The 27,634-nt window shown below is 40.6% G+C and overlaps 1 protein-coding gene across 1 annotated transcript; it reads left to right on the top strand.

Annotated features, from left to right (window-relative positions):
- Positions 1–2,201: 2,201 nt before the first annotated feature.
- Positions 2,202–7,235, top strand: LOC118841479 (glutamic acid-rich protein-like). The gene is made up of 3 exons (XM_036748915.1): positions 2,202–2,483; positions 2,615–2,876; positions 6,787–7,235. The coding sequence occupies exons 2-3, from the start codon at positions 2,688–2,690 to the stop codon at positions 7,201–7,203; spliced, it is 606 nt and encodes a 201-aa protein (XP_036604810.1). The 5' UTR covers positions 2,202–2,483; positions 2,615–2,687; the 3' UTR covers positions 7,204–7,235.
- The last annotated feature ends 20,399 nt before the right edge of the window (positions 7,236–27,634 follow it).

The raw sequence follows: 27,634 nt of genomic DNA, 5'->3' as shown, positions 1-27,634 counted from the left end.
ACCACAGCCAACCATGTGACCTTAGGCAAATGCCTTTGACTTTCAGGGCCTTGGCTTCCCCATCTGTGAAATCAGGTGGTTGGATTGGATGGTATCTAAAGTCCCTTCCACCTCTAAGATTCTATGTAGCTCTTCTGATGAACCACCATGTTTTTGTAGTTGAATGAACTCATTGTGTGACTTTGAATGAATAGTCTCTTTACCTCATGAGGCCTCAGTTTCTTCAGCAGTAAAATGAGATTAGATGATTTCCGAGATGCCTCCCAGATCTCAAATTCTCCCATCTAAAATGACTTGCCCAAGTGAGTTGGAGAGGTAGGAGTTGAGCCTAGGTCTTCTGATGTCAGGTCCAGAGCATTTCCCATAATATCATAATGCTATGATCTTAAGATATGAGAGGGAGTTTGGTATAATGGAAAGAGCTGGCTTCACAGAAGACGGTGGTTCAAGTCCAACTTCTGACACAAACTGGCTGAGTTACTTCCTGGGTAAGTCAAATAACATCTTATTGCTCTAGGCAACTAAGACTCTAAAGTTGCAGAGAAGGTGCCTACCTGCCCTTGGCAGAAGGTGTGTTTCCTTACCTGGGCTAGCCCCTCTCCTTATATTCTAGTAGACAGATCTAGTCAGTAGAGCTTCTTTTGCAGTGCTAGCTTTGCTTCCATGGACTCTAGTCCATCAGGCCACATGGATCTGGGAGGGAGATTGATGTATATTTAATAGGTATTTGGAGATTATTTCTCTGGATCTCATAGCATAGTGTTAGGAATCAAGATGTCCCTCTACTTGCCAGCCACCTCTAACATTCACTCATTGGTATTTGTGTTCAAGTTTCCTCTGCTGTTGCTGGGGAAGCAAGTGACCAGGCATCTGGTAAAGTCAACTCCCACCACACCCTGCACAAAGCTTTCCTTATTCCCCCTTCTAACAGAGCCAAGTTTGAAGTTTTTTTTCTAAATAGTGGTGGTTGTTAGCTGGTCCTGTGGTGTGAGGTACTGCCTGCTATGAGAACACGGTGGGCATGGCCTCCATGGGGCTCTTTGAATGACACTCAGTGATACCAGTGCTCAGTCTTCAGGAACTGTGAAATCCTGTTTGAGGTTGTTGATGTTGAATCAATGGATCAAAAATAATAGCTAACATTTAGATAGCACTTTAAGGTTTGCAGGGTATTTATTTTACCCACATTTTCTCTTCATATTTCTCTGAGGTAGGTACTATGATTCTTCCTATTTTACAAATGAAGAAAGTGAGGCTTAAGGAAGGTAAGTGACTTTCTCAGGGTCAAGCAGCTAGTAAATGTCTTAGGCAGGATTCAAACTCAAATCTTCCTGACTCCAGAGCTGGTGCTCTCTCTATTAGGCCATCTACCTGCCTCATCAATTCACATTAATACACAAGCTTGTGTTAAGCACCTATTATGTGCTAGCTAGGTACTATGCTGAATGCTAGGGACACAACCACAAGAGTGAAACAGTTCCTGCCCTCATGTAGGATAGTTAACTACCGTAACATTTTTTTGGGCCCTATCCAAAACCTCCTCCACTTCTTTGTGGAAAAAGCTCAAACTTGGAGTCAGAGGACAACGATACAAATCTTGCAGGGCTTGGCTACTTCTTACTGGAATGGACTAGAGCAAGTCACAGCATCTTTTTTCTAAACCACAGTTTCTGTATCTATAAAATGAAGAGCTTAGACTAAATGGTTATTCAGATCTCTATAATATAATACAATTTTATTTTTAAAAGTCAATTGTTTCCTTTTTTTTTTGAGATGAAACAAGTCAATGTCATCTATCTTGGTTTCAAAGATATTTTCCCTGATAAAGAGTACACCACTCATTCATTCAATGGTCAAACACCTACTATGTGCAGAAACACCACTGTGCTGGGCCATGGGAGGATGCACGCAAGTTTCTGTAAGAAGCAATTTCTGCCCTCATGGAGCTTATACAAAGAGGGACCATAAAGGAAACTAGGACACCAACCAAATTAAACAAGGTATTATATATACAATATTAATATATGCTAAACATCATTCTGTGTCTTGTAGGCTAACATTATAGTCAAGTTCCTGGAACCTGCTTGAGACAATCCACTTAAAAAAATGAGTCTCCATTTGGTCCACAAGAGCAAAATTCAACACATGACATCATAGTAAGGTAAAGGATGTTGACTTAAAACAAAGGGCAGGTAAACAATAATACCACAGGGTTAAAACCAGGCAGCAAGTATCCATACCATCCATTTCCCTAAATTACCACCTCCCAAACATCCAGGGAGTTGAGGCTGGGAGTCCATTCTCTCTGTCCTCCCTGCTCCATCTCCATCACAGCGGGAGAAGGGGCCCGTTAAAGGTTCACTCACAAGAAGATGCTAGGACCTTAGAGTATATGCAGCAAGTGGTATTTACCTTCCCTTTGGGCTTCTCAGAACAGCAACCAGAAAGCACGGCGGAAATTGATGCTGCCCCTTCTCAGTACGGTAACAACACGCTTTTGGAGTTGAAGGCCTTTCGCTCCCCTTCCACTTTTGCTTCACCTATTCTGCCATGAATTTAGGTGCAGCTGAAGGAAGCCTTCTTGACTCTGTGTCCATCTTCTCTTTGGCTCTAGCTTCTGATCTTGTGCCTGAAACCGCTTCTTGTCTCTTCTACAAGATTCATCCCACCTCCACCAATGACCAGAGATGTTTCTCTCCTATCAGAGTTCACACAGCTTGGCTGACACCATCAAGCCGGCATCTAAGTATCCCAGGATTTATGGACAGACTGAAACAGAGATGGAAGCATGTTCACTAATGACAGAGGAGATCTTTGCTGCCCCCCTTACTCGGGACAAATGGATCAGAGGGTTACAAAACAAAGTGTTTTGTGAGGTCTGAAGAGGAAGGGCCCTAAGGGATGGGTAGGAATTCAGCTGATCAAGAGAGAGATGGAGGATATTATAGGCAGAGGGTGATGGCAAAGGTGGGAGGTGGGAAAGCATAACATGTTCTTGGGTAAAGATAATATATTCCCGGTTTGATTGCACCACAGAGATTATAGAGGGGAATAATATGAGATAAATCTAGAAAAGTAGGGTGACACCAAACTATGAAAGGCCTTGAATGTCAGGCAAATAATTCCTTTCTCCACAGTAAACTATTTGAAGGTATGGGACCAGTTCTTAATTTATATCTATATTCCTGATTAGCCTAGGACCTTTGTCTTCCAAGTAGCTTTAACATGTTGGTTAAATTGGATTGCATTTTTAGGGGATCAATTTAATTCAATTTAATCAAGGTAAATATTTAAGTGCTCTATTATGTGCAAGGCATGAGAAGGAGGTTTGTTATACTGGATAGAGAGCTGGTCTCAGGTCCAGGAAGACCTGGGTTCAAGTCTTGCCCCTGACACGCTGGCTATATGACCCTGGACAAGTCATCTAACTTCTCAGTGCACCCACATAACTCTCTAAGACTCTTAAGTTGCAGAGAAGGTAGTGTAGATGGGGCACCCTAATGGCCTGCTGTAATGGAGAGAGGTGGATTTTCAGGCAGAAGATGGAGTTCGAATCCCAACTTGGCCATTTAATAGTTGTATGACCAAGGGGAAGTCACTTAATCCCAGTGAGTTTCAGTTCCTTTATGAAATGGAGGGGTTGGATTAGATGAATCCTAAGGTCCTTTCTCCTTCCAGTTCCTATGAAATTAGAATATAAACTTTGTTTTTGTAATCCTAGTAACTACTACTGTGCCTTGTACATGGAAGACACTTAATAAAATGTTTTGAATTGAATGAAAGGGTGGGGCGGGGTCTAGAATTATGAACTTGACAATCCATAAGTTCTTACCTCACAATGCTTCCTATTTCTAAAGGGCAGCAAAGCTATGAAGGAAACAGGCTGAAAGACAGAAAGGACCTGGCCTTAGGGTCTGAAGCTTTGGGTCTAGTGCTCTTTTATACCTGGAGGTCTCCTAGCATTTCACATAACACTACCCACGCTGCCACATTCATCTTCTCTCAAACAGCCCTTGTGGGACATTGGGACATAAGTATCCCTCGTGTCAGTGAGGCCCCAGCACTCAGAGCACTGTCAGGGGGCTCTGCCTGCTGCCAGCCCAGGGGGAGCTTTGGGGAACCTGCTTTCAGAAATCCAAGTTGAAATGGAATGGAAGGGCCTGGCTTTCCACTGGAGGGCACGTGCAAGCACTCTATAATGCTTTCCTGTTCATTTGTACTTTGGCAAAGAAAAGGTCTTTTGGTTGGCTGCTGAGGCAGAAACAAGAATATACAAAAGACTTTGATTGAGAAACTTGCTCTTTTTTCTTCCTGATGGCCATTAGATTAGGGTAGGGTTAGGGATGACTCTCTGAGTTCTGGAGGGCTGGTAGATTACTAGTTTTCTTTCCTTCTCACCACTCAGTTCCTGAGCACATGGCCTCCTAGGTAAACTTGTATCTGAGTGGGGACACCTCTTGTTGGTGTCTTCTCTTCTTTGGTACATGGCCTCATGAGGTCTAGAAAGGGCAAAAGAGCCACCATGTCCTGTGACTGAGCTTGGGAAAGATCCAGGCATGAGGAACAACCTGCTTGACCCAACCCAGCAGTGGATTAAGCTGGCAGCTCAGAAATTCCATGCAAGCAAGCGACCCAACCTATCAGTTATGAAACACCTGGAATTGAACTTGGTGGTAGAAAGAATGTTTTTGGATCCTATTTTAAGTTTGAGCCTACTTTCTCCAGGTACCAAAATTGTAGGAGAGAGCATATACCCTGGTTCAAAGGAGCTTTTTTGTACTTTAGTTCTTACTATACATAACTTTTCAGTAAAATATCCCTTTGCAAAAGCTAACTGATATCTACTGGTTAATTAATATCGAGAAATCAATTAATTAAATTGAAGGTGAGGAGCACTAATCACTAGTATTGATGATACTGAGGAGATATTAAATGGCGTTGGCAAATTATGTAATGAGCAGAATATACTAGAATGGGGCCTCAAACTTATAACATTAGAGAAAACCTCATAACCAAATTTTTGGGTTCCTCCTAGAATCCTGAGGGAAATGTAGGTAGTAAGCTCAGGAGACCTAAACTTTCTAGTATGCCTCATGGAGAGTAAGTCTAGAGTTTCATTTTCACTCTGAGTATATGTTGTTGTCTCCTAATACAAACAAGAGGCATCCCCATCCTAGACATGGGCTTTGTTCAGGAGGCCATGTGCTCCCCATGGGAGGAAGCACACCTACGCTCCCCACGCCCACTGCCCCCAGCCTTCCAGAGTGCAGAGAGTTAACCTTATGCTAAGTGGTGCCAGTAGGGGAAGAAAAGAATGAATTTCTCCAATGGGATACTTGCAGCCTTTTTTGTAAGCACATTCAGTTCTGGTTCAGTCAACCAAAGGGCCTTTTCTTTACTATACAGGAAGCAGGCAGGCAACAGTTAAGCATGTCCTTGGGAGAGTCAGACCTGTCTATTCTATGTTGTCATGGATTTCCAGAAGCAGGTTCCTCAGGGATTCATTTGGGCTGGCAGCAGGCAGAACCCCCTGCACATCCTCTGAGAACTGGTCCATCACTGGCCAGACCCACTGTTACTACATTCTTAACCACCTATTAGAGGCAGCAGGCCTTTCACTTTTTAGGTGGTATTGTCTCAAAGTTAAAGGCATCCTATTAATCTTCTCTTCGTGACCTAATTCACATCTTGTAGGATCACAGAAGTACCACGGGATTCAGTAGGCTCTTAATATAAATGCTTTTTGATTGGTTGATTGGAAGTGACCTTGGAGAGGAAAGGGTTAACCATCTATTTATAGACTGTTAGGATTGGTAGGGTCTTTAGAACATAAAACATAGAATATTAGAGGTAAGTGGGACCTTGCAACACAGAACAGAAAATGTTAGTGCTAAAAGGGGTCTTGGAGATCATCTAGTCCAAGAACCCTCTTTAGTAGAGGAAGAGAAATTCTTCCTTCCTCAGATCCCTCCACTCAGCTCTTCCTGAGTGGGATATTTCAAGACTTTGGGATCTGGAGAGTAGGGGGACCAGAAACACATCTTCGCTCTATTTTCTGTCATCTGTGTTCCTGCCTCTCAGATTTTTTCCTAAATTAAAAAAGGTAGAGATGTTTTTTCTCCCTACAAATCAAAAAAATAAAAATAAACAGAAATAATAATTATTTCCAGCCAGTTGGAGGTTATCTCAGTCACTGGGTATTGTGGATGCTGAATTTTAAATTGCAAAAGGAGTCAAGAGTTTTTGTCATGCCTTCATTTTACAAAGGAAGAAACTAAAGGCCCAGAGGGCCTTGTTTCAAGGGATCACATAGAGTGGTGAAGGTAGATTCAGGGCTAGATCTCCTGATTCCTTCCCATTGTGTTATTCTGCTTGTTTGGAAAGGTTGCCAGACTTGCCTAGGAGCCTGACTGCCTTACCACCCAGCAGCCTAGGGAGAAAGGCAGAAGGCAGAAATCCTGGAGCGGGGAGGGTATCAGTAAGGCACTCTTGGGAACAGAGTGATGGGACAGTGGGTGATACTGATGATTAAGTTGGGAATTAGTCTCCAGCAGAAATGTCTACCCCTCTCGTCTGGAGTGTAACTGTGGCAGAGTGGGTCATAGGTTTAGGAAGCTGTAAGGGACCTTAGAAGTCACACTTGCACCCCAGATTTTACAGATGAGGGAACTGAGGCCCAGGGAAGATTAAGTGAGTTGCCCAAAGCCACACAAATTAGTAAGTTGCAGAGCCAGGATTCAAATTCAGTCTTCAGACTCCAGAGACCCAGTGCTCTTTCCACTGTAGGGATCCAAAATGTGGAAGAAGAACAAGAGAATGAAGACACAGAAAAGGAAAAGGAGGCTGAAGATGAAGAAGAGGAGGTGGAAGAAGATAAAGAGGAGCAGGAAGAAAAGGAAAAGAAAAAGGAAGAGGAGGAGGAAGAGAGAGAAAGTAGAGCAAAATGAGGAGGAAGAAGAGGAAAAGGAAGAAGAGGAGGAGGAAGGGGAAGAAGAACAAGATGAGGAGGAGGAAGAAGAGGAAAAAGAAGAGGAAGGGGAAGAGGAGGAGGAAGAAGAGGAGGAAGAAGAGGAGGAAGCAGAAAAAGAGAAAGAGGAAGGGAGAGGTATCCAGCAGAAAGAAGAGTCAGCTTTTGTTTTGCCAAAACTTATCAGCAAAGATGACTTAACCCATCCATCCAGTTGGATATCTACCCTACTTTAAAAAGTGCTTCAGTAAAAGGAAATCTCACAGTATTTTTTGGTTGATCTGTACCACAGTTTAATAACTCTCTTAGTTAAAAAGTTTGGTCTTCCTCAAGTCCAAATTCTCTTTCATGGTTAAGCCCATCCATACCTGTTCTTTATATGCTAAAAGACACAGTACCCACCATTCTTCCCAGAGTTCCATTTTTGCAGCCCTCAAGTCATGTGTATTATTTTCTGCATTCCCTCAGGATTCCCTCATCTTTTTGTGTACAAAATTTAAAGGAATACTCATTGAAGTGTAGCGGAGGATAATTTAGTGGTCCAGTGGTCCAGTAGAACTGGAAGGAACCTCAGAGGCCACTCTAATCTAAGCCTCTTATTTTACAGTTGTGGAAATTGAGGCCTGGGAAGGTTAAGTGACTTGCTTTGAGAGGCAAGATTTGAACCCAGGTCTTATGATTACAGAACCAGTGCTTTTTAAAATTTCCCATGCTGGTTCTTAAAGAGCCTTCCAACATTGTGTTAGCTTTTCAAATCATAGAGCTTACAAGATGACTTGAATCCTGTAATTTTGCCCAGCCAATGCTCCCTCTCATATTTTGCCCTTGTTTGCATTCATTAGTGTTGTCTCCTTTTCAATTATTATTGATAGTAATGACAATAAACTAATCAACACATCGAAGTCCTCCATTGATAGGAATATATTGAACTCCATGAATTCGGCCATTGATCCCTTCTGTTCCTGGGAATCCCTTTTGACCTTTTTCTGTTGAATTTTCTACACATCCTTCAAATGTCCTATTTAAATATGACCTTCTCACAAAGTTTTCCCTGATTTTTCAGGTAATAATCATTAACATAACTAGCATCTAACACTTAAAGCTTTGCAAAGCACTTTACATATATTAATCTTATGCACATTTCTAGTGTACTGAGCAAGTAACCTTGAGTATGTGTTATCTGTTATCTGTGTTTGTGTCCTGTCCCCTCATTGAACTGAAAGGTCTTTGAGAGTAGACATATGTAAATAGCTAAAGTCTGCACCTCTACCAGCACCCAACACAGCACTTTGGATGAAAAGTTTGTTGTATTATTGACTATAAGGGACTTTCAGATTTTCACAAATGCTTTCTTTACTGCAGTTCTTGGAGGAAGGTCATACACCTTCTCTCCACCTTGTCAGAATTCTGAATTCTAATCTCTTACTTCCCAGTGTGAGGTCATCTGCATCAGCTCAATTGTCTGACCTGTAATTTCAGGGTAATCATTTTTAAAGAAGATACAACATAGGACGATATGATGGGGACTGGGAAAGCAGGGCTAAAACTTAATCAAGGCCAAGGTTGAAAGTAAAGAAAGGACACCTGGAAATTTTAGTGATCTGAAGACTTTAAAACAACAACAGCTATTATTTATTAATTTTTAATAGTTTTTTAAAAAAATCTTGAGTCCCAAATTTTCCCTCTTCTCCCAGCCCCTTCCCTACTCATTGAGAAGGCAAGCAATATGTTATCAACTACACCTGTGAAATCATGCAAACTATTTCCATGTTAGCCATGTCACCAAAAAAGCAAGAAAAACAAAGTAAAAAAAAATTATACTTCAATTTGCACTCAGAGTTCATTAATTCTCTTCCCGCTGGTGAATAGCATTTTTCATCAATGACTCCTTTGGAAACTGTCTTGGATCATTGTATCGATCAGAATCTTTCACAACTGATTATTGCTACAATATTGCTGTAGCTGTGTGCAATATTCTTCTGATTCTGTTCATTTTGCATCAGTTCACATATGTCTTCCCAGGTTTTTCTGAAACCATCCCTCTCATTTCAGTATTCCACCCCAATCATGTATCTCAACTTGTTCAGTCATTCTCCAACTGATGGTGTTTATTTAAAAAAAAAACAAAACTATTTTATTTATAATGTTTTAAAAAATATTTGAGTTCCGAAGATCTGAAGACTTTTATGCCCTTATGGTTTAAAAAGTAGCTGCCATTTTATAATTATAACTAGTTTGCAAATAATTTTCCTCTCAACGACTGTGTGAGATGTATGTTTCCTACCTATAAAATGAGATAGATAAGGTGATCTAAGGTTCCTTCCTGTTTATATGCTCCTATTTACATTTTATGGAGGAGAAAGACAGTCTCAGAGTATTTAAGTGAATTGCCTACTGTAAGTAAATGGCAGATCCTAGGAATGGCAGATCTAGAACCTGGGTTTTCTCAATATCCAGGGTGCTTTCTAGTAACCCACACTATCAGTGCTATGGGATTGCATTTCTTTTTGGCTTTTTTAACTTTCCCAGTTAGACACACATGCAACACAATTACCCTGCAGTTAAAAGAGGGGGACCTTTTATAGGATCATAGAGATGAGTAGAGACTTGATTTAGAAGTAGATTGTATCTCAGTTTTCCTCCTCCCATCACCATTTTAGATCTGAGGAAACTGAGGCCTGGAGAGGCTAAGTGGTTTGTCCAGGCACTAATGGTCTGCCCAGAACCTATGAAACTCAGAGGCTTTCCAGATGGGAACAGGGTAAAGATTAGGCCCTTCTCCCAGTCATGGAGACTGACACTTCTTTGATATCCTCCTTTCCTCAAATATGTCTCTTAGACTCAGTGTTGGCTCCAGTTACCCTAATATTAGTAGTGTGTGTTTTGGCAAGGGCATCCCTTTTTTTTTCTTTAATGGGACTTGGATAAAAGTAATGTAAATATACTAGTACATTTTAATCCTGGCAGGAAAAACAGTCTCGTACCTCAGGCCCAGGTCCTCATTTATGGTTTCTATTGGGTGGAAATCTGTGATCTCTTCTGAGAAGCTTGTCATGAAACCATTCAAAAATCATCCTTTTCCTCTGCTGAACCATTCTTTTCCTGTTCCTCATCTTCATCCTGTCTCAGAGTCATAGAATTTGGAGTTATGAGGGACTTCAGAGATCATCTATTCCAACCCTGTCACTTTAGAGAGAGGGAAAGTAAGAACCAGAGAGGAAGTAATTCACCCCAGGTCAGACAGGAACAACTGTAGCAAAATTAGGTTTTGAACCCAGGTCTACTGACTATTGTGCTCTTTCTTGTAAACCAGGCCATGTCTCTCCCTCTTCTTTCCTTGATTGGTGTGTGGGATATTGTTGGTATTCTGGTCTCAAAAGTCTTCCTTTCCCACTATAGACTCTGGGTGATGACTCGGAAATTGAACGCAAAACCCATGGGGTAGAACTTCCATTTAATATGGCCAGCAGGACCTTCTCTATAAGCCAGAGGCCTTTCTTTCACTTTGATTCACTGAGAACCTCTGTATCCAGGTAGCACCCGATAAAGAATTGAAAAAGTAAAGATTTTCCTAAGAGCTATTAGGCAAAAGAGTCAGAGTCCCTTAGTCAGAAGCATATATAGACTTCTAGAATTAAAAGACAGCCTTCTAGTGAATTTTTGGGCATAAGAGTTCTTAACCTGCAGTCCATAAGGATGTGTCTGTGTGTGTATACATATGTATATATACACACACATACACAATATGTATATACACAATTGGATTTCAATCTGTTTTCTTTGTAATGTTATTGTTTTATTTTGTGCAATTAAAATATTATTCTAAAAATGATTCTGAGAAGGGATGCGTAGACTTCCCTAGATTGCCAAAGAGGTCCATGACACAACTAAATCTAAGAACCCCCAAATTCTAGGAAAAACTTGGGGTCATGTAAAGAACCCTGGATTTAGATTCATCATGGAACAATGAAAAGAATACTGAATCTGCAGTTAGAGAACCTGGATCTGAATCCTGACTCTGATACTTCCTAGTTTTATGATCTTGACCAAGTAATTTCAATTCTCTATGTCTCAGTTTCCTCACTTGCATATAAATAAAACTGTCGGGGACCTTAGCATAACTAAATGGTGGGCAAATTACACTCCTGCCCACTGCAGTGTTGCTAAGTGCTTCCTGGAGAGTTATTGAAAGTTCTAGGTCATATGCATGACTTTGGTGCGAGCTGCCTAAGGCTTGATGGGTATAGGGTATTCTGAGTAGAGGATATTCCATCAGAGGAGGAGGAGTCAATTTTAAAAAAGAAAAAGAAAAGGTATTGACAATTAATTGACCTTTTATCTATCAGCTGTGTATATTGAGACCTTTCTAACAAAACAGCTAGACATGTATTAATTAGTCTCTGATGCCTGTTGACCTGGGCTGTCTCAAAAAAAAGTTCTAACACCATCCACAACCCCAACCAAGGAAGAAGCTGAAAGATTTAGTGTATGATAGCATCTTTGCGGAAAAGCAGCAAATAACTTTTTTTAGAATTGAAGTAGAGTATCAGAAGAGGCAGGGAAGAGCAAGGGTGAGATAAAACAAGTTGCTTAGAGATGGAGCTGTGAAGAGATGGTCTATTCATAATTCAATTCCTTGGCTCCTCATAGTATGATTTGTCTAGGCTAGAATGTTCCTTTGCCACAGATTCAGGAATCTTTAGGAAACTGTATCTCTTTCCATATGGGGAGAGAGGAGTGAGGCCAATTCTATTGCTTGTTTTCCCCTTTTATTTAATTTTCTTATTCTGTCTCAATTAAATATGTTGCTATTTGATTTATGTTTTTTGCTTAGTTTGTTGTTAGAGGATGCATTGCATGGGGGCTCAAGACATATCTACATGACTATGTGATTGTATTGAACTTGGGGAAGGCAAGGGGTTCCAGAGTGGTATGGGAGTCATCTTACATATAAAATGACAAGATGAACTAGTTTGCATATTAACCTGGAAAATCACATATTAAAATTCTCTATGTTTTCTTGTATTTTCATTTATTTTGTTAAATATTTCCTAATTCTATTTTAATGCGATTTCAGCAGTACTGGAGAGTTTGGGTCCACAATGCAGCATGTGGGCTGTGTGTCTGACACTTTCAGACTAGATGAACTCTAAGGGCACTTCTAACTCAAAATCTGTATCCTTTTCATAAGGATTATAGCTTCTACCATTAATGTGGTTTACAGTAAGTCGTTTCCTTTCTTGGACCTCTCAGATTCCTCATCTGTAAACTTAGGGGGTTGGACTATGTCCAGCTCTAGGTCCTATGAAGTCCTCATTTTACACATGGGAAACCCAAAGCCTGGAGAAGTAAAATGGTAGCTGTGGGTACACAGTGAGTCTAGGGCAAAGTCTGGATCCGGTTCTCCTGACTACTTGACCAGGGATTTCCCCACTAAATCAGCCTCTCTATTTTCTGTCTCCCTGACTGTGAGCCAGAGGAAGTATCCATAATAAGATGTTAACAGTTTTTTATCCTGAGGCACTTTGCAAAGAGCAAGAGTCTTAGCTTCTGTGACACCTTTCATCTTAGGACTTCAAAGAACTTGATGGTCATAAAACTCCCAACAGCCTTAGGGAGTGTGACTTTCTGTACTTATTTTTGTTAGTTCAGGTGAGGGCTAATAGCAGTGACCCTCTTTTCCAAATGTTTGCACAAGTTCAAAGTATCAAGAGGTGGAAGCACCTGGAATATTCTCCCTTGTCTTAGAATCCCTAGCCTCTTTCAAGGTTTGATTTTTTTCTCCTATCGAAAGCCTTTTCTGACTCTCCCCAGTGGCTGGTGCTTTCTCCCACCTGAAATTATCTTGTATTATCTTAACTGTTTAAATGCTGGGTCCCCTCACCCCCTTGCCAGCCTAGTAGAAGAAGGTGTGTTGCTTGAGGGCACGAACCATTTCACATTTGTCTTTGTATCTCTCACCTATTATATAGTGCCTAAGCACATCGAAAGCATTTCATAAATATTTGGTGAATTGAGCAAAAGTGAGAAATGGTTTTCCAGTGACATTTAGTGATTTAAACGGGAGAAACGGATATGAGATGCTGACCAGAGGTCAGGAAGTCGATCTCTAATGCATACTCCCAAACAAATCTGTCCTCTTACTACACTATATTTTCCCTTCATAGAGGTGATGGAACGATCATCTACCTAATCACCCAGGTTCTAGTATTTGGAATCCTGTTGACTTCTCTATGTCTCCCACACTTCATGAATCTTCTCCATTTTATCATTACAGTATCTCTCACATCAAATCTTCCCCTTTCCATTCTGTACTTCGTCATCTCCTCTTACCTGGCCTACTGCCATATGGCTCCTCACTGGTCTCCTTGCCTCTAATATATCTCCTCTCCAATCCATCCTTCATTCTCAGAATCATCTTTCTAACGGGCAGGTCTTATATTATATTTTTTGCTCAAAAATCTTAAGTGACTTCCCATTGTTCCCTGAATAAAGTACAAGCTCATTAAGCTGTCGTTTAAGGCTTTCCCCTGGCTCCCAAATGACTTTTTTTTTTAACTTTAGTCCCCTCTGACATGCTATGTTTCATTTTGTTTTTGTTTTGTTTTTTGGAGGGGGGAAGGCAAGGCAGTTGGGGTTAAGTGACTTGCCCAAGGTCACACGGCTAGTAAATGTGTCAAGTTTCTGAGGGCAGATTTGAACTCAGGTCCTCCTGACTTCAGGGCCGGGGCTCTATTCATGACATGCTATGTTTCAGCCAAACTGAATAGCTATTCCCCAAGTCTTGTACTGTCTTCTTACACCTTGGTGTGTTTTTGAAAGTTGCTCTCACCAGGAATATACTCTCTCCTCATCTTTCCCTCCTGAAACTCTTCTTCAAGAATCAGCTCAGAAGCCACCTCTTACATGAAGCGTCCCCTGCCTTCCTCCAAGGAGCGATCATACCTCTCACCCTTCTGTTTGATAGTTTCTCTGCACTCAATCATAGTCTAATGTGTATAATAGTTATTTGAATATTTGATTCTTACTCTATTTATTCCTTTATACTGAAAGTTGCTTGAGAGTAAGTACTCTGGGTTTCATATCTTCCCCTCCCTCCCTCCAATTAGGCCTTGCATGATTACTTATACGAGGTGTCCCAAAAGTCTTAATGAAGTTTTGAGCTTTAATAAATTCAGAAATATAAATGCTACCAACTAACAAAAATCACTTGAAAGTTGCTGTTTAAATTTAATTTACCCTTATTTAGTTTTGTGAATTTTGAATAATGACATTTAAATTTTAACTTTAACAAGATGGGTACCTGGTCATTATGCTTCTGTGTACAACAGTTTCTGGAAAACACTGTCTGAGATGTCCTCTTGCTCAACCACCCCAGTCACCTACCTGACTGATCTCCATTAGACTTTTTCTCACTAGTTCATGTCGAAACTGTCATGTGCTAAGCACATGACAAATCAGACATGATCTTTACCTTTAAAAAGTTCGCAATCTAACAGGGGGCTCAAGACATATATTCAAATAACTATCATACTGATTAGAATTAAAGGGGCAGCATGACGTATTGGGAAGAGCACTGGGTCTGGAGTCAGATGATTTGAGTTTGAATCTGGACTTTCATCTTTCCTAGCCATGTGACTCAGTCTCAGTTTCTAAATCTGTAAAATGGCCCTAGTGCTTGCACTAGTTCTCTCAGAGGGCCCTTGGGAATTCTTAGCCTATTGGAAGATAGTAAGTGTGTATAACTCATACAAACAAGGTGCTGTGGATTGAGAGGTTACTGGTGACATCAAAAATAGCTCAAACAAGGGGAAGATGAAAAACATCTTTGTCCTTTGTCCATTCTCACCAATACCCTATGCTTTTTTTTAATTAAGAAGTTCTCGAAATCCATTCAAGAAATTGTGGGAATTTACAGGGATTATTTCCTTCTCTGACCCCTTCTGATTCTGACTCACTACTTCTCACTTTGATCATTCCCTTGCATAGTATCTGCCAGGGGTGGGGAATGTGTGGCCTCAAGGCCACACGTGGCCTTTAGGTCCTTGGGTATGGCTTTTTGACTGAGTCCAAGTTTTACAGAACAAATCCTTTTATTAAAGGGATTTGTTCTGTAAAGTTTGGATTCAGTCAAAGGGTTGCACTTGAGGACCTAGAGGACCACATGTGGCCTCGAGGCTGCAGCTGCCCCACCTCTGCTATATGCCTTAATCTCCTGCATGTTTACTCCATGTAGTATTGTTATTTGGCCCCTTTTTTGGATAAAATTGCTTTTGTTTTCTTCCATCATTTAGTGGCTATTTAGGTGTTCTGTGTCCTAACGAAAACTATAAACTCTTCTAAGGTAGAAATTGTACCTTCTATATTCATCTTCTTTCATTCCCTCCAATCCCCCATGGAATCTGTGCTCATGAGCTCATCATTGTGAAGAAAATTGCAAATATCCAGGCCTGGCCATCCTGTTTGACTCTCATCTCTATTCTCTCCCTTAAATTTGCCAGAGGGGGCCTTGTTGGCATTTTGTTAACATTGAGTAGACTCCAGTGGGTCCATTGGCTATCCATTGGGTATCAGTCAACAAACATTAAGTGCTTACAATGGGTCAGATATTATGTTAAGTGCTAATGATACAAAAAAACAAACAAAGGAAGACAAATATAGTCCCTGCTGTCTGGAAGCTACCATTCCAATGGTTATTCTTCAATTTCAATTTCAGTTTGACTGGCCAGTCATCTTTTTCTTGTACATATATTTCTCTGTTGATATCCCCTACTCCACTTTGGCTAATTCCGTGTTTGTCATTTGTTATAGCTTGCTTACATCCATCACGTATCTCTGGTAATCCATTGTGGACTTGAATCAAGTCTTATTGAAAAATATATGAATGAATGAATATTTGATGGATTGTCATCTTGGTATAGTGGAAGAAACATTGGGCTGGGATTTTGGAGACCTAGGCTTAAGCCCTGGCCCTGTTACTAATGATCTTGGGTGAGTAAATTCTTCTCTCTGGTCCTCAGTTTCTCTATCTGTAAAATGAGTGGGTTGAATTAGATCAGGGTTTGGCAAACTATGGCTTAGGGGCCAAATCTAGCTCACCAACTATTAATACATTTAAAAATGTAAAAACCTAGTTCATGGGCCATACAGAAATAGGCTGGATTTTTCCTATAGGCTTTAATTTGCCTCATTGCTGGCCCAGATGATGACTAAGATTAGCTGTTAGAGCTGAAGTTCTAATAATACATGATTCTTAATCCTTTTTCCCAAAGAGACACCTGAAAGCAGGGTACTATGTTTTTCCAACATTTGTAATATCTCTCTTAATAGTACCAGCCAATATCTATGTAGCATTTTATAGCTTATAGAGGACTTTCATTCCATCTGATCCTCACAAAACCTCACTTGAGGCAGCCACGGCAGGTGCGATGACCCCCATTTTACAGATGACAACACTGAGAAGCAACTCAGAAAGGCATGATGTTGTAGTAGAAGAAATACTGAATTTGACATGAGAAGATCTATGTTTAAATCATCTTTCTGCTTATTACTATTGATGTGGTTTAGGGGCATGGGAAACCCCAAGATGTCAGGGTACAGGGTGACATCACCTGGAATGAATTCACCCACTCAAACCATCTTCCAGTCAAGTGGCAGAGTTTATTGTAACACCAATAGAGTGGGTGAAGTTCTTAGGGAACCAGCAAACTAATGAGGGCAGTGCTGATGCAACGGGGACAGTGAAAGGATCTGGGTGGATTTAAGTGAGTAGTCTGGGGTGGGCAAGATGAGATAGTGAAAGAAATGTCAAATGGGCTAATTAGGTGATCTGGATAGGACTAAGGAGTGGTCAGTATATGCAAGTAGTCTGGAGTGGGCTAGGTGCCTTGGGTGGAGGGCTAGTGGTATGGGCTGCTGGAATGTTTGGGAAAATTCAGGGAGTCAACAGAGACAGCTTTGTTAAAGGGACAAGATAGTTCTGTTTATGCAAAGACTCACCAGAGGCATGGTCCTTGGGCAGGCACCCTGTGCCTTTTATCTGAGGAATTACAGGGTCAGGCCTGTATGTAACTGGGTTGCTTCCAGAGACATGGTCTTTTCCTTTAGGGGTCCAGGTCCCATCAACTCCATCACTTCTACCTGTGTGACCTTGGCCAAGGTTTTCTAGAGCTCTGTTTCTTCATTTATAAAATTGAGAGTAGGGGTAGGGAAGTTGGTTCAGATGACCCCTATGGTCTATTCCAGTTCTAAAGCTTAAATATTGCTTGGTAGGATCATAGATTTAGAGCTGAATGTACTAACTCTGAAGTCATCTAGTCCAACCTCTCATTTTACGGATGAGAAAACTGAGGCCTGGAGAAGTTAAATGACTTACCTTCTCTTGTCCCCCAGCTCCCCAAGACCACAGGTTAAGTGGCAGATCCAGGATTCAAATCCAAGTCCTGGGACACCAAATACTCTTTCTGCTGCCCTGTGCTACTTCCTGAATGAATCTCAAGGTAATAAATGATAGATACAGTATTAGAACCCAAGCTTTATGACTCTAACGCCCTTTTCTTTAGTGCCTAGCTTTCTTTGAACTAGTTCTGGGACAGCCTCACTCTGTGAAACTGGTTCTTTACTGTCTGGCCATCTGTCTCCATATCCTGTTGTACTTCTTTAATGTTTGCCTTTTTGTTTCCTCTTTTTTCACCCCTTCTCAGAGGCAAAACTGTCAGTCTTGAAAACATTTCTGTGATTCTGTTTGGTCCGTGGAATCTAAATCTGCTCTTCCTCTGCCCCTGTTCTAGGGCTGAGCCCTCCTAGTAATTCAACTCAGTCAAAAACCCCACCAGCCCCTGCGTGGAAGGAGCATGGGTAGAGATCCCTTGTACTTTGTGCCTATGAAAATTAAACCCCAAAAGAAAGACAGAAGCAAATAGAGTTGAGACAGTGCTTGATTGAGAGTTGAGGTGGAATCCTGGCTCAGCCCCTTTTCCCTATGTGATCTTTGGGAATTGTTCACCTCCCCTGGATCTTAGCTTCTTCATTTGTAAAATGAAAGGGTTGAACTTAAGACCACTTACAGCCTTAAATCCTGTGATCTTAACTATTAACTTTCTTCATTGGGGAATTTTAAAAGTTGGGCTCCTGTTATTACTCTGAACTTTGTTTTAGCTGGAAGAGATAGCTTAGGAACTTTCTGATAGGCTATGGAATTACTGCTCTGATTGATAAAATACTAAAAATTGTTAGCTCTTTTATCAAGGAGTCTGCTCAATAAATATTCATGGAATTCAGTTGTTGACTGTGCTGAAAGCCTTTATGTAAGGAAGCTAGCAGTAGCAGATGCTGGGTAGAAAGCAGAACTTAATTAGAAAAATGATGGCCCAGCTCTTCATATCTTTACCTTCTCTCCCACTTGTCTATGTGGCTTTCTGCCAGAGCTATGACTAGGATTCAGTCAAGAGAGGTAGAAAATTTAGGGAGGAGGTCAAGAGGCCAGCCTTGGGAATCAAGCAGGGAAGTACTAGATTGGGGTGGGACTAAAGCAGGTTATGGGAAGGCCTCCAGATCTCACCTCTGGGGTGCTCTGGCCTACCCTTTCATTGTTCCATGGGTGGCCTTCCTATAAGTTACCTCTGGTTAGGTATAGTTATGCCAGGAGTCCAGGCTGAGTCTTCTACAGCAGAAGTGTCAAACATGCTGCCCATCCAAGACACTCTGGAACTAATTTAAAATACTATTGGGAAATATTTAACAAAATAAATAAAAATAAAATAAAAATAGATAATATCCATATGTGGTTTTCTAAGTCAATTTGCACCTGCAGGGATCCTTATGTATGGGTTAAGTGTCCCCTTTTCTATTTGATTTTGACACCACAGTTCTCCTTCAGCCCGGCTGATGGCTTTACACGATGCTTGATCTTCTCAAGCAATCCTCTCTCCTCTCCCCTACTCAACAAGAAATTGGAGATTGGGGTGGGAGAAGGTGTGGCAGTCATCTCCCTTGTCCCTGGGATGGGTCAAGAAAGTACCCTCCCTGGGAGAAGAGCCAGACCTAAGTCAGAGGGGAGGTCATTACTACAGATATGAGTCCATGGCACCTGGCAGGGGCAGCTGGAAGGATGGATCGTTTAGTCTATACTCCAAATCTTCACTTAACTTAGCCCCCCTCTCATACTCTGGACTCTTGACCCCCTCTCCACTTGCTATGGTTAACTCCCCTCTTGCTGCAGTCCCCTTTTGGACAGAGAACTGATGGTGAAGCTTTTGAAGCAATTCTGGGTATCTTTCCTTCTGCTCAACTTAGATGTGGGGGTTGATTTTTGTAGCAGATGTCTATGTCTTGACAAGGGCTTGCTAGGAGCTAAGCCAAAGAGTGATTTATAATGCCTTAGATGGTTATTGGCCTCGCTGATAAAGAGAATGAGGCTGCAAACTTTGGAACAAAATCTTTAGGAGAATTACCTACAATAATAGATGTGCATTGGTATTATAACTTGCGTGCCAAGATTTTGCTGTGAGATCTGTGTGTAAAAGGATTTTTAAAAAATATGCTGCTAGAACAGAGGAGTGAACAAAGTAGTCTTAAGGGTAGTCAGAGCAAAAGAAAGGAGTAGGAGGAAGGCTTGTCCATATTAGGCCACCTTAGAAGTCCAACTATAATCAATGCCTCCATTTCCTTTCCTCTGATCCTCTTCTTAACTCTCTTCAGTCTGATTTCCAACCTTATCAACTAAAATTGCTCTCTCCAAAGTTACCAGAGATCTCCTAATTGCCAAATCTAATAGCTTTTTCTTAATTCCCTTCCTTCTTGACCTCTCTGAAGTCTTTGGCATCATCAATCTCTTTATTCTCCTTGATATTTTCTTCTCTCTAGGTCTTTGTGGTTCTGCTCTTTTCTGTTTCTCTTTCTACCTGCCTGACTGCTCCTTAGCTGTGTCTTTTACTGGATCTTCATCCAGGTCATGTCTCCTAACCATGAGTGACCTTCAAGTCTCTAGCCTGGGTTTTCTTTTCTCCCTCTATGCTCTTTTACTTGGTTTTCTTATTATCTCCTATGGACTCAATTAGCATCTCTATAAAGATGACCCTCAGATCTATTTATACAGCCCTAACCTCTCTCCTGATCTCCAGCCTCAAACTTCTACTTGGCTCTTGGACATTTTGAATTTCCCATAGGCATCTATGGAAGTCTATGGATTTCCCATAGACATCTCAAACTTGGTGTCTCCAAAAATGAGGTCATTATCTTTCTTCCCACATCCTCCCCTCTTCCTAACTTCTCTATTACTGTCAAGGGCACCACCATCCTTGCAGTCACCCAGACTTGAAGCCTAGTTGTCATCCTCAATTATTCACTCTCTCATCCCCTATATCCAACCAGTTGCCAAGTCCTGTCAATTTATCCTCCATAACATCTCTCACATCTGCCTTCTTTCCTCTGACACTGCTACCACCCTTGGGCAGGTGTTCATGACCTCACGTCTGACCTATAGTCTGCAAGTCGGTCTGGTCTGCCTCAAGTTTTTCTCCACCCCGGTCCATCCTCCACTCAACTACTAAATTGATCTTCCTAAAGTGCAAGTCTAAACAATTTCACCACACTTCTGATTCAATAGACTATCAGATCAAATCTAAAATTCTGTTTGGCTTTTAAAGCCCTTCCTAACCTGGCTGCACACTACCTTTCTAGTCTTCTAGTACCTTATTTCCCTCTATGTCTTCTGCAAACTGGTGACAGTAGATTCCCTCAGTAGATTTCCTCATACAAGACACTCTGTCTCCCAACTCTGGCCGTGTTTGCTAACTGTCCTCCATTCTCTACCTGCTCATTTCTGTCTCCTGACATTCTTCTGGACTCAATTAAAATCCCAGCTTCTGCAAGAAGCCTTTCCTAATCCCTTGTAATGCTAGTACCTTCTCTCTAAGATTATTTCCAATTTTTGCAGTCTATGTATTGTTTCTGCATAGATGTTTGTATGTTGTCTCTGCCATTAGATTATAAGCTCCTTGAGAATGAGGACTGGTTTTTGTCTTTATTTGTATCCCTAGTGCTTAGCACAGTGCCTGGCACATAGTAGGTGTTTAATAAATACTTGTTGACTTGACAAGAGGTTTGGGAATAGAGGAGAATAGCCCTTGGTGGTACAACTGTTTTTACAATTTTTGCCAAAAGCTAAATTGTCTATGACTACTAGCTGGGGAAGGGAGAATTTTAAATTTTGGCAGAAAGCCCTTCTTACACTGGCCTAGTTCTCATTCTGCTCCCTGCTATTTCTAAAGTCTCCAAGAAAGTTCCAGGACTGAAGCAAACTTCAATACAATCATGGATCCATGATCTCAACAATGTAGGCCCTTCTTCTTCTGGTGTAGATTGCAATACATCCATACCTTCTTGTCCTCATCCTTCCCATGAATATTCCATAGAAGATCCACCCATTATACTGTAGGCTGTCCCTTTAGGTCTTTAAAAATATTTCATGGGCATGAGAATTAACACAAACGTATGAATAAGTGTTACTATTTCTCAGGGGATAAGTGGTCAAAGGACAGTCATCAGCTCTCTCATGGAAATGGAAGCATGAGGAGGACCCTATCATATACAGAGAGTCTTTCACATCTGAACTCGAAGCTTGAAATTCTTCATGATAGTAACAAACAGATTTAGTGAACATGTATTTCTGCTTTATGCTTTGATTGACAACTTAAAGTGACATTTGTCTATTTTGATTTTCCATTTTTATTGTGTTTGTTAATTTATTTTTTCAATTTTAAAGCAGGAAATTTCTTCCCCTCCAACTTCCCCAAACTGAATAAAGAACACCTGTAACAAATAAGCATAGTTAAGTGAAACAAATTCCCACATTGACCACATCCAAAAATGTATCTCTTTCTGCATATATTTTCCATCACTTTTCTGTCAGGAAGTGGACATTCTTCATTCTTGGACCTCTGGGATGATTATGGCTGATCATGGCATTGATCAGAATTCTTAAATCTTTCTAGATTGTTTATTTTTACAGTATTGATGTTTTAGTATAAATTCTTCCACTGGTTCTGCTCATTTCACCCTGCTTTAGTTCATACGAATCTTCTTATGTTTCTCTGAACTAGGTTCTTTCTTAATTTCTTATGGCACAGAATTCTATTACATTCAAATACCATATTTTGTTCAGACAATTCTCAACTGATAGGCACCTTGTTTTTAGTTCTTTGCCACTTCAAAAGAACTATCAGAAAAATTTATACATATACGACCTTTTCTTCCTTAATGCCTTTCAGTATAGAACTAGTAGTGGTATCACTGGGTGAAAGAACCTGCACAGTTTAGTCATTTTTTGGCATAGTTTTAAATTGCTTTCCAGAAGGGCTGGAGCAGTTCTTAGATCCACTATCGGCACAAATAGCCCCTCTACATTAGTCATTTTCTTCTCCAACTTGGCCAATATGATGGGCATAAGGTAGAACCCCAGTGTTGCCTTAATTAGCATTTCTCTAATTACTAGTAATCTGGAGCATTCTTTTCCATATGCCAATACATAGCTTGATTTTTTTCCCTTGAGAACTGCTTTTCATACCTTTGACCATTAATTAGTTGGGAAATGTCTTATTCTTATAAATTAGAATCAGTTCCTTACATCTCTCCCTATTTATCGTTGATAATCAGATTGTAACTTAGTAACAAACTGATTTCCCTATGAGCAAAGATAACATTCTGAAACCTAGCTGTGGATTCTGGGAATTCTAGTCCCAGAAAGGTAGCAGTTTCTTATCCCCCTGGCTCACAGAGAGAAGCTCTTTGACTAGGACTACAATTCCCAGAATCCATCTAGGTTTCAGAACTTTTTCTGAAATCAATCCATAACCATGTTACAAAAAGATTGCGGAGTAAAGTTAGTTCTGGTTTTATAACTTTCAAGAAAACTTTTATGATCTTATATGCATGGGAAACACCTTGTTGTATGTAAGGTTTCATTTTTCTCTCTGATCAAATACTTTATACAAATGATTAGCAAAGAAACATAGCAGGATCTTGCATTCTCTGCACTTTGGGGCCAATCATGAAGATGTGGTGCGCAGAAAATTGTGATAGTCTCCTTCTTTGCTTCCTTTTTATATTTTCATGAACAGTACCCTCTCTCTCTCTCTTTCTCTCTCTGTCTCTCTCTGTCTCTCTCTCTATATATATATATATATATATATATATATATATATATATATATATATATATTTCACAAGTTTTATAGAACTTAGAAAATTAGTATATTGGTCTGTAGTTATTGATGTCTTCCTAGATGACTTTTTCCGATAATAATACCATTAGATTTTTTTTCCTAGTTGTTCAATATTTTCCTCTTTCAAATCTTTTTGAGAATCAGTCCCTCAATACAAACTTGATAATGATGATTGTGTTGATGATAACAACTTACATATATGTAGTGTTTAAAGGCTTAAGTACTTTCTTCCCAATATCCCTTTAAGGGGTATTATTTTTAATCACCATTTTGCATATGGGAAAAATGGCATAGGAGACAGAATCTTGGATTTAGAGTTGAGAAGACCTGGATTCAAATCCTGCATTTGATGCCTTGGTGACCTGGGACAAGTCACTTAATTTCTCTGTGCTTCAAGCAGCTTTCTGAAAAGTTAAAAATCTTTAAATTAAAGATAGTTCATACAGAGATTTGAACCTAGGCTTTTTTCTCTCCATGTTTAATGCTCTTTCCACAAATTGTATTCAATTAAATAAACATTCACTAAGCATTCATACATGTAAGAGATCCTGTGCTAGGTGCAAGGGAGACAAAGATGGGGGGAAAATGGCACAGACCTGACCCCAAAGAGGTTGTAGTTCAATAGGGAAGGACATGACATGTAGACAAATAAGCATGATACAAGGTTTAATGTGGTAGAAGGGTGTAAATAAGGAGGATTTTGTTATCCTTTTTAGATTTTAGTTTCTCAGGATTCATGACCATGGAAATATCTACTTTCCAGGTGTTAGATAATAACTCCCAGAATAGCCCTAAGGATCCTAGACAGTAATTCCCAGAATTATAGTGATAGACAGTCCTATTGTGACTGTGCCATGAGATATGGGGGTAACATAATTGATATTTACTACAGTTGTGCAGAATGATGATATTACTAAAGTTAACCTATGAGTTTAATGTTGGTGAGATGCCTTCTTTGTCTATTGCCCTATAAAGTAAGTGGGGAATCCACAGGGAACCCATAGAGGAATCTGTGTGTGCCTCGACTGGCCCCCATCAAGTCTTGAGGGGATTTAGGGGAGTGTACAAGCTATGCCTGCCTCAGTTGACCCCATTGAGATAGGGGTAGTCCCCCTACCCACCTTCTCGCCTGCCCCTGTGAGAAGGGTGATTAGGGAATGCTGTAGGAGCTGGTGCTCCCATTACCAGCAACCTTTCTGAGAAGACTAGACTAGAATAAAATAAGACTATTAACTCCTCCAAAGCTGTCTTCCTGTCCTTTCTGTCTGACCAGATCTAGAGTGAACCTGTTAGAGTCTGGAGTCCAGAAACTCCAGTGCCTCTTGTGTGTTATCTGTGAAACAATGGGCAAGGAGAGAGAGACCAAGTGCTATGAGAAATTCAAGGAGCAACAGTCATCCTCACTGGGGTGTGTGAGAGGGTAGGGGTGGTTCCAGGAAGAGATATGATTTGAGGTAGGTCTTAAAAGGAAGGGAAAAGTATTTCAGCAAATGGGGATGCTGAGGGCCAGATCTAATTCAAGCATAGGGGACAGCATGAGCAAAGGCAGGGAGTTGGGAGAAGGAAGGATGAGAATGTGGAATAGAGAGTAGGAGTAGTTTGGCTCCAACATAGAGTACCTGAATGGGAGGAGAATGAACATAGAGAGAGCAGGTTGGTTGGAGTCATTTCGTAGAGGTACTTGAATGCCACAGTCAGGATAATCACACAGCCCTGTGGCTCTCCACTAAAGCCCTATCTCTAGGTTGAAAGTTGATTAGCTTACATAGTGATTATTGCTCTTGTTAGAGGGGAACCAATAGGATAGGAATCCTTATAACAAGGGATGAAATAGGATCATAGGATCAAGGAGCTATCTGGAGCTCAGCAGCAAAGGAGAAACAAGGTGGGTAATTAGGCTTAATTAGAGAGATCCTTGGTTGTAATTGGATCTCTGCATCTGTTTGCTTAGGGTTTGACTGGTTTTGTGCTAATTGACATTTAAAGGAAGCTGAGCAGATAGCAACTTCTATTTGGAGAAAAGGCATAAATAAATTAAATCTTGCTCAAAAGTCCCCAGCAACCAAGCCCAGGTATTGCAGTGAACAGGTGACCCTCAGTTTGCTGCAGGAGTTAGCCTTGTGAATTAGCCACCAGAAGTATCCTTCAGGGGACAAAGAAGTAATGACTTGGATTTGAGTGAGCACAGAGGGCAAGACAAATCAAGAGAGAGTGCTGTTTTATTTTCAGTGCCAAATTTTGCCCACAATTGCCCACGATGCAAGTCAATCTCCTTTCTAGAGATAAAGTAAGAAGGCTGGAGGAGTACCAGTTATCAGAGAGACTAAAGTGATCCTTGAAAAAACAGAAGTGATTGAAGAAAGCAATAAAGAAGAAAAATGATGTAAAGAGCCAGAGAAAAATCCCAATCTGTGTCAGAAGGCAGGGGGATAGAAGAATGTGACAAAAAGAGAGAAAATAAGGACCCCTGAACAGTATGAGACTCTTCCCATTGAAGAAGAATTGGGACCCTATAAGGAGGAAGCAGTTTCTTGTGCTGAGAAATTATACTGTAGAATCACAGGTGCCATCGCATGAGAAGTCTCAATGGCAAAAGGAAAAGGGAAGTGAGGGTGGTTAGTGAGCAGTACTGAAGTGGGTATTGACATATACAACAGAATTCCCTGAGCACGTATCTGGAACATGACACAGCTTTCCAAGAAATGTCAAACTGGACAGCCACTGCCCAGTTCTGGTGTGATTCATGGGGAACACATGATATGAGAGACTTAGAAACTATGACTAAGGGTTTACGATATCTGGGCAAAAACCTGAAGATCTTGTGGGTACAAATGCACATTGATAACCAGCTTACCATTATGTATGCTAACTGTAATGTGATGGAATCCCTAATCAGACTTATACTGCTCAATGCATGCAATCAAACTTTATTAATCAAAATATGCAAATAACACCCTTCTCTAAGGATAAAACACCAACCTGAATCTTAGAAGTTTGATGATCTTCTTTCATACCAGGCTCATAACAAGGTTCCCCTCCACCCAGCTGGAGACTGTGTGTCTTTCTCCAAAGTGGTCATCTGGCAAGTCTCTGTCAATCAGCTATGTCCTTAAGGGAAAACAGACATGCTTGAATCTTAAGTTGAGGGAACACCGGAGCCAGTCCCAGTCATACCCTAAGATAGGCTGATGGCTGGGTCCACCAGTGGATTTCTTATAGTTCTAGCTATGGGTGTTCCTAAATTGTTTACCACATAATTTGATTAGTGGTTGGTTACATGGACTACTGACAAAATTGTTTATAATTTTTTCTATTGGTGGTCTGTCCTATAGGTAGGTCTGCATATGCTTATTAGTTGTTTAAGAACACATACATATTAAACAAACTATACACACATATTTAGTATATCATACCACACAAGTGCTTATCTTATTATTGAAAAAGAACTTATAGAAAAGCAGCTTATTCAAAATAGCTCAATCATAAAATGGAGGCTTAAAACAAAATGGAATTAGTTATGCTGAGTTGAGAAACTTATTCTTTGTATCTTATTGAAGTACTAAAACTCATTTTTATCATAAGGTGATGTTTGCATGTTACTGCTGACAGGAAGTAGGGGATTCAGAAAAGAAAGGTAAATTTAGTAATATAATGGCTAAGAAGATGGTTTCTGAGAACGTGATTTGAATGTGGCATAATGGGAAAATCACTGGCAACAGCTTGCATATGGGGGGTGGAGGTGGGAGAGTGAGAGACAGCGAGAGTCCAAGATGAGTCCTAGGATATGAGCCTGAGGGACTGGGAAGGTGGTATTGCCCTCTATAGCAGTGTTTCTGAAACTGTAGGTTGTGACCCTGCATGGGGTCATGAAAAATTTGGCAAGAGTAAAAGGTTTCTGGACATACAACTACCAAAAATTAATGAAAAATCAAATGCGTAATGAATCTGAGGTATGCGCTTGCCTGTGTTGCATTAGGCAACTTCACTGCAGCCTTGATTCTGAACACAAAGCATGTGCACATTGTGCCGTACATACCCTCAGGCCATGCACTGAAAGGGGTCCTAAGAAGCCCTGCTCTGTAGTAACAGGGAAAGCAGGAGGTGGGAAGGGTTGAAGGGAAAAGAGTTCTGTTTCGGAAATGTTAAGTTTAAGAAGTCTACTGGATTTCGTTGAAGATGCCTGAAAGGCAGCTGGAGATGTAAGATTGGAGGTCAGCAGAGAGATTGAGGAAGGAAAAGTATATTTGAGAATCAGCAGCATAGAGAAAGTAATTAAATCCATGGCAGATGATGACATCACCAAGTGAAGTAGTATAGAGGGAGAAGATAAAAGAGTCCAGGACAGAAACCTGAGGAATGCCTATAGTTAGAAGGTGAGACAGAGAATGAGTGGTCACATAGGTAGGAGGAAAACCAGAAGAAAAAAAAGAGAGACACAGAGATAG

Source organism: Trichosurus vulpecula, chromosome 3 (genome assembly GCF_011100635.1).
Source record: "Trichosurus vulpecula isolate mTriVul1 chromosome 3, mTriVul1.pri, whole genome shotgun sequence".
NCBI lineage: Eukaryota > Metazoa > Chordata > Mammalia > Diprotodontia > Phalangeridae > Trichosurus > Trichosurus vulpecula.
The sequence above is the reverse complement of the archived record's forward strand: the minus strand, read 5'-3'. Positions and strand labels throughout refer to the sequence as shown.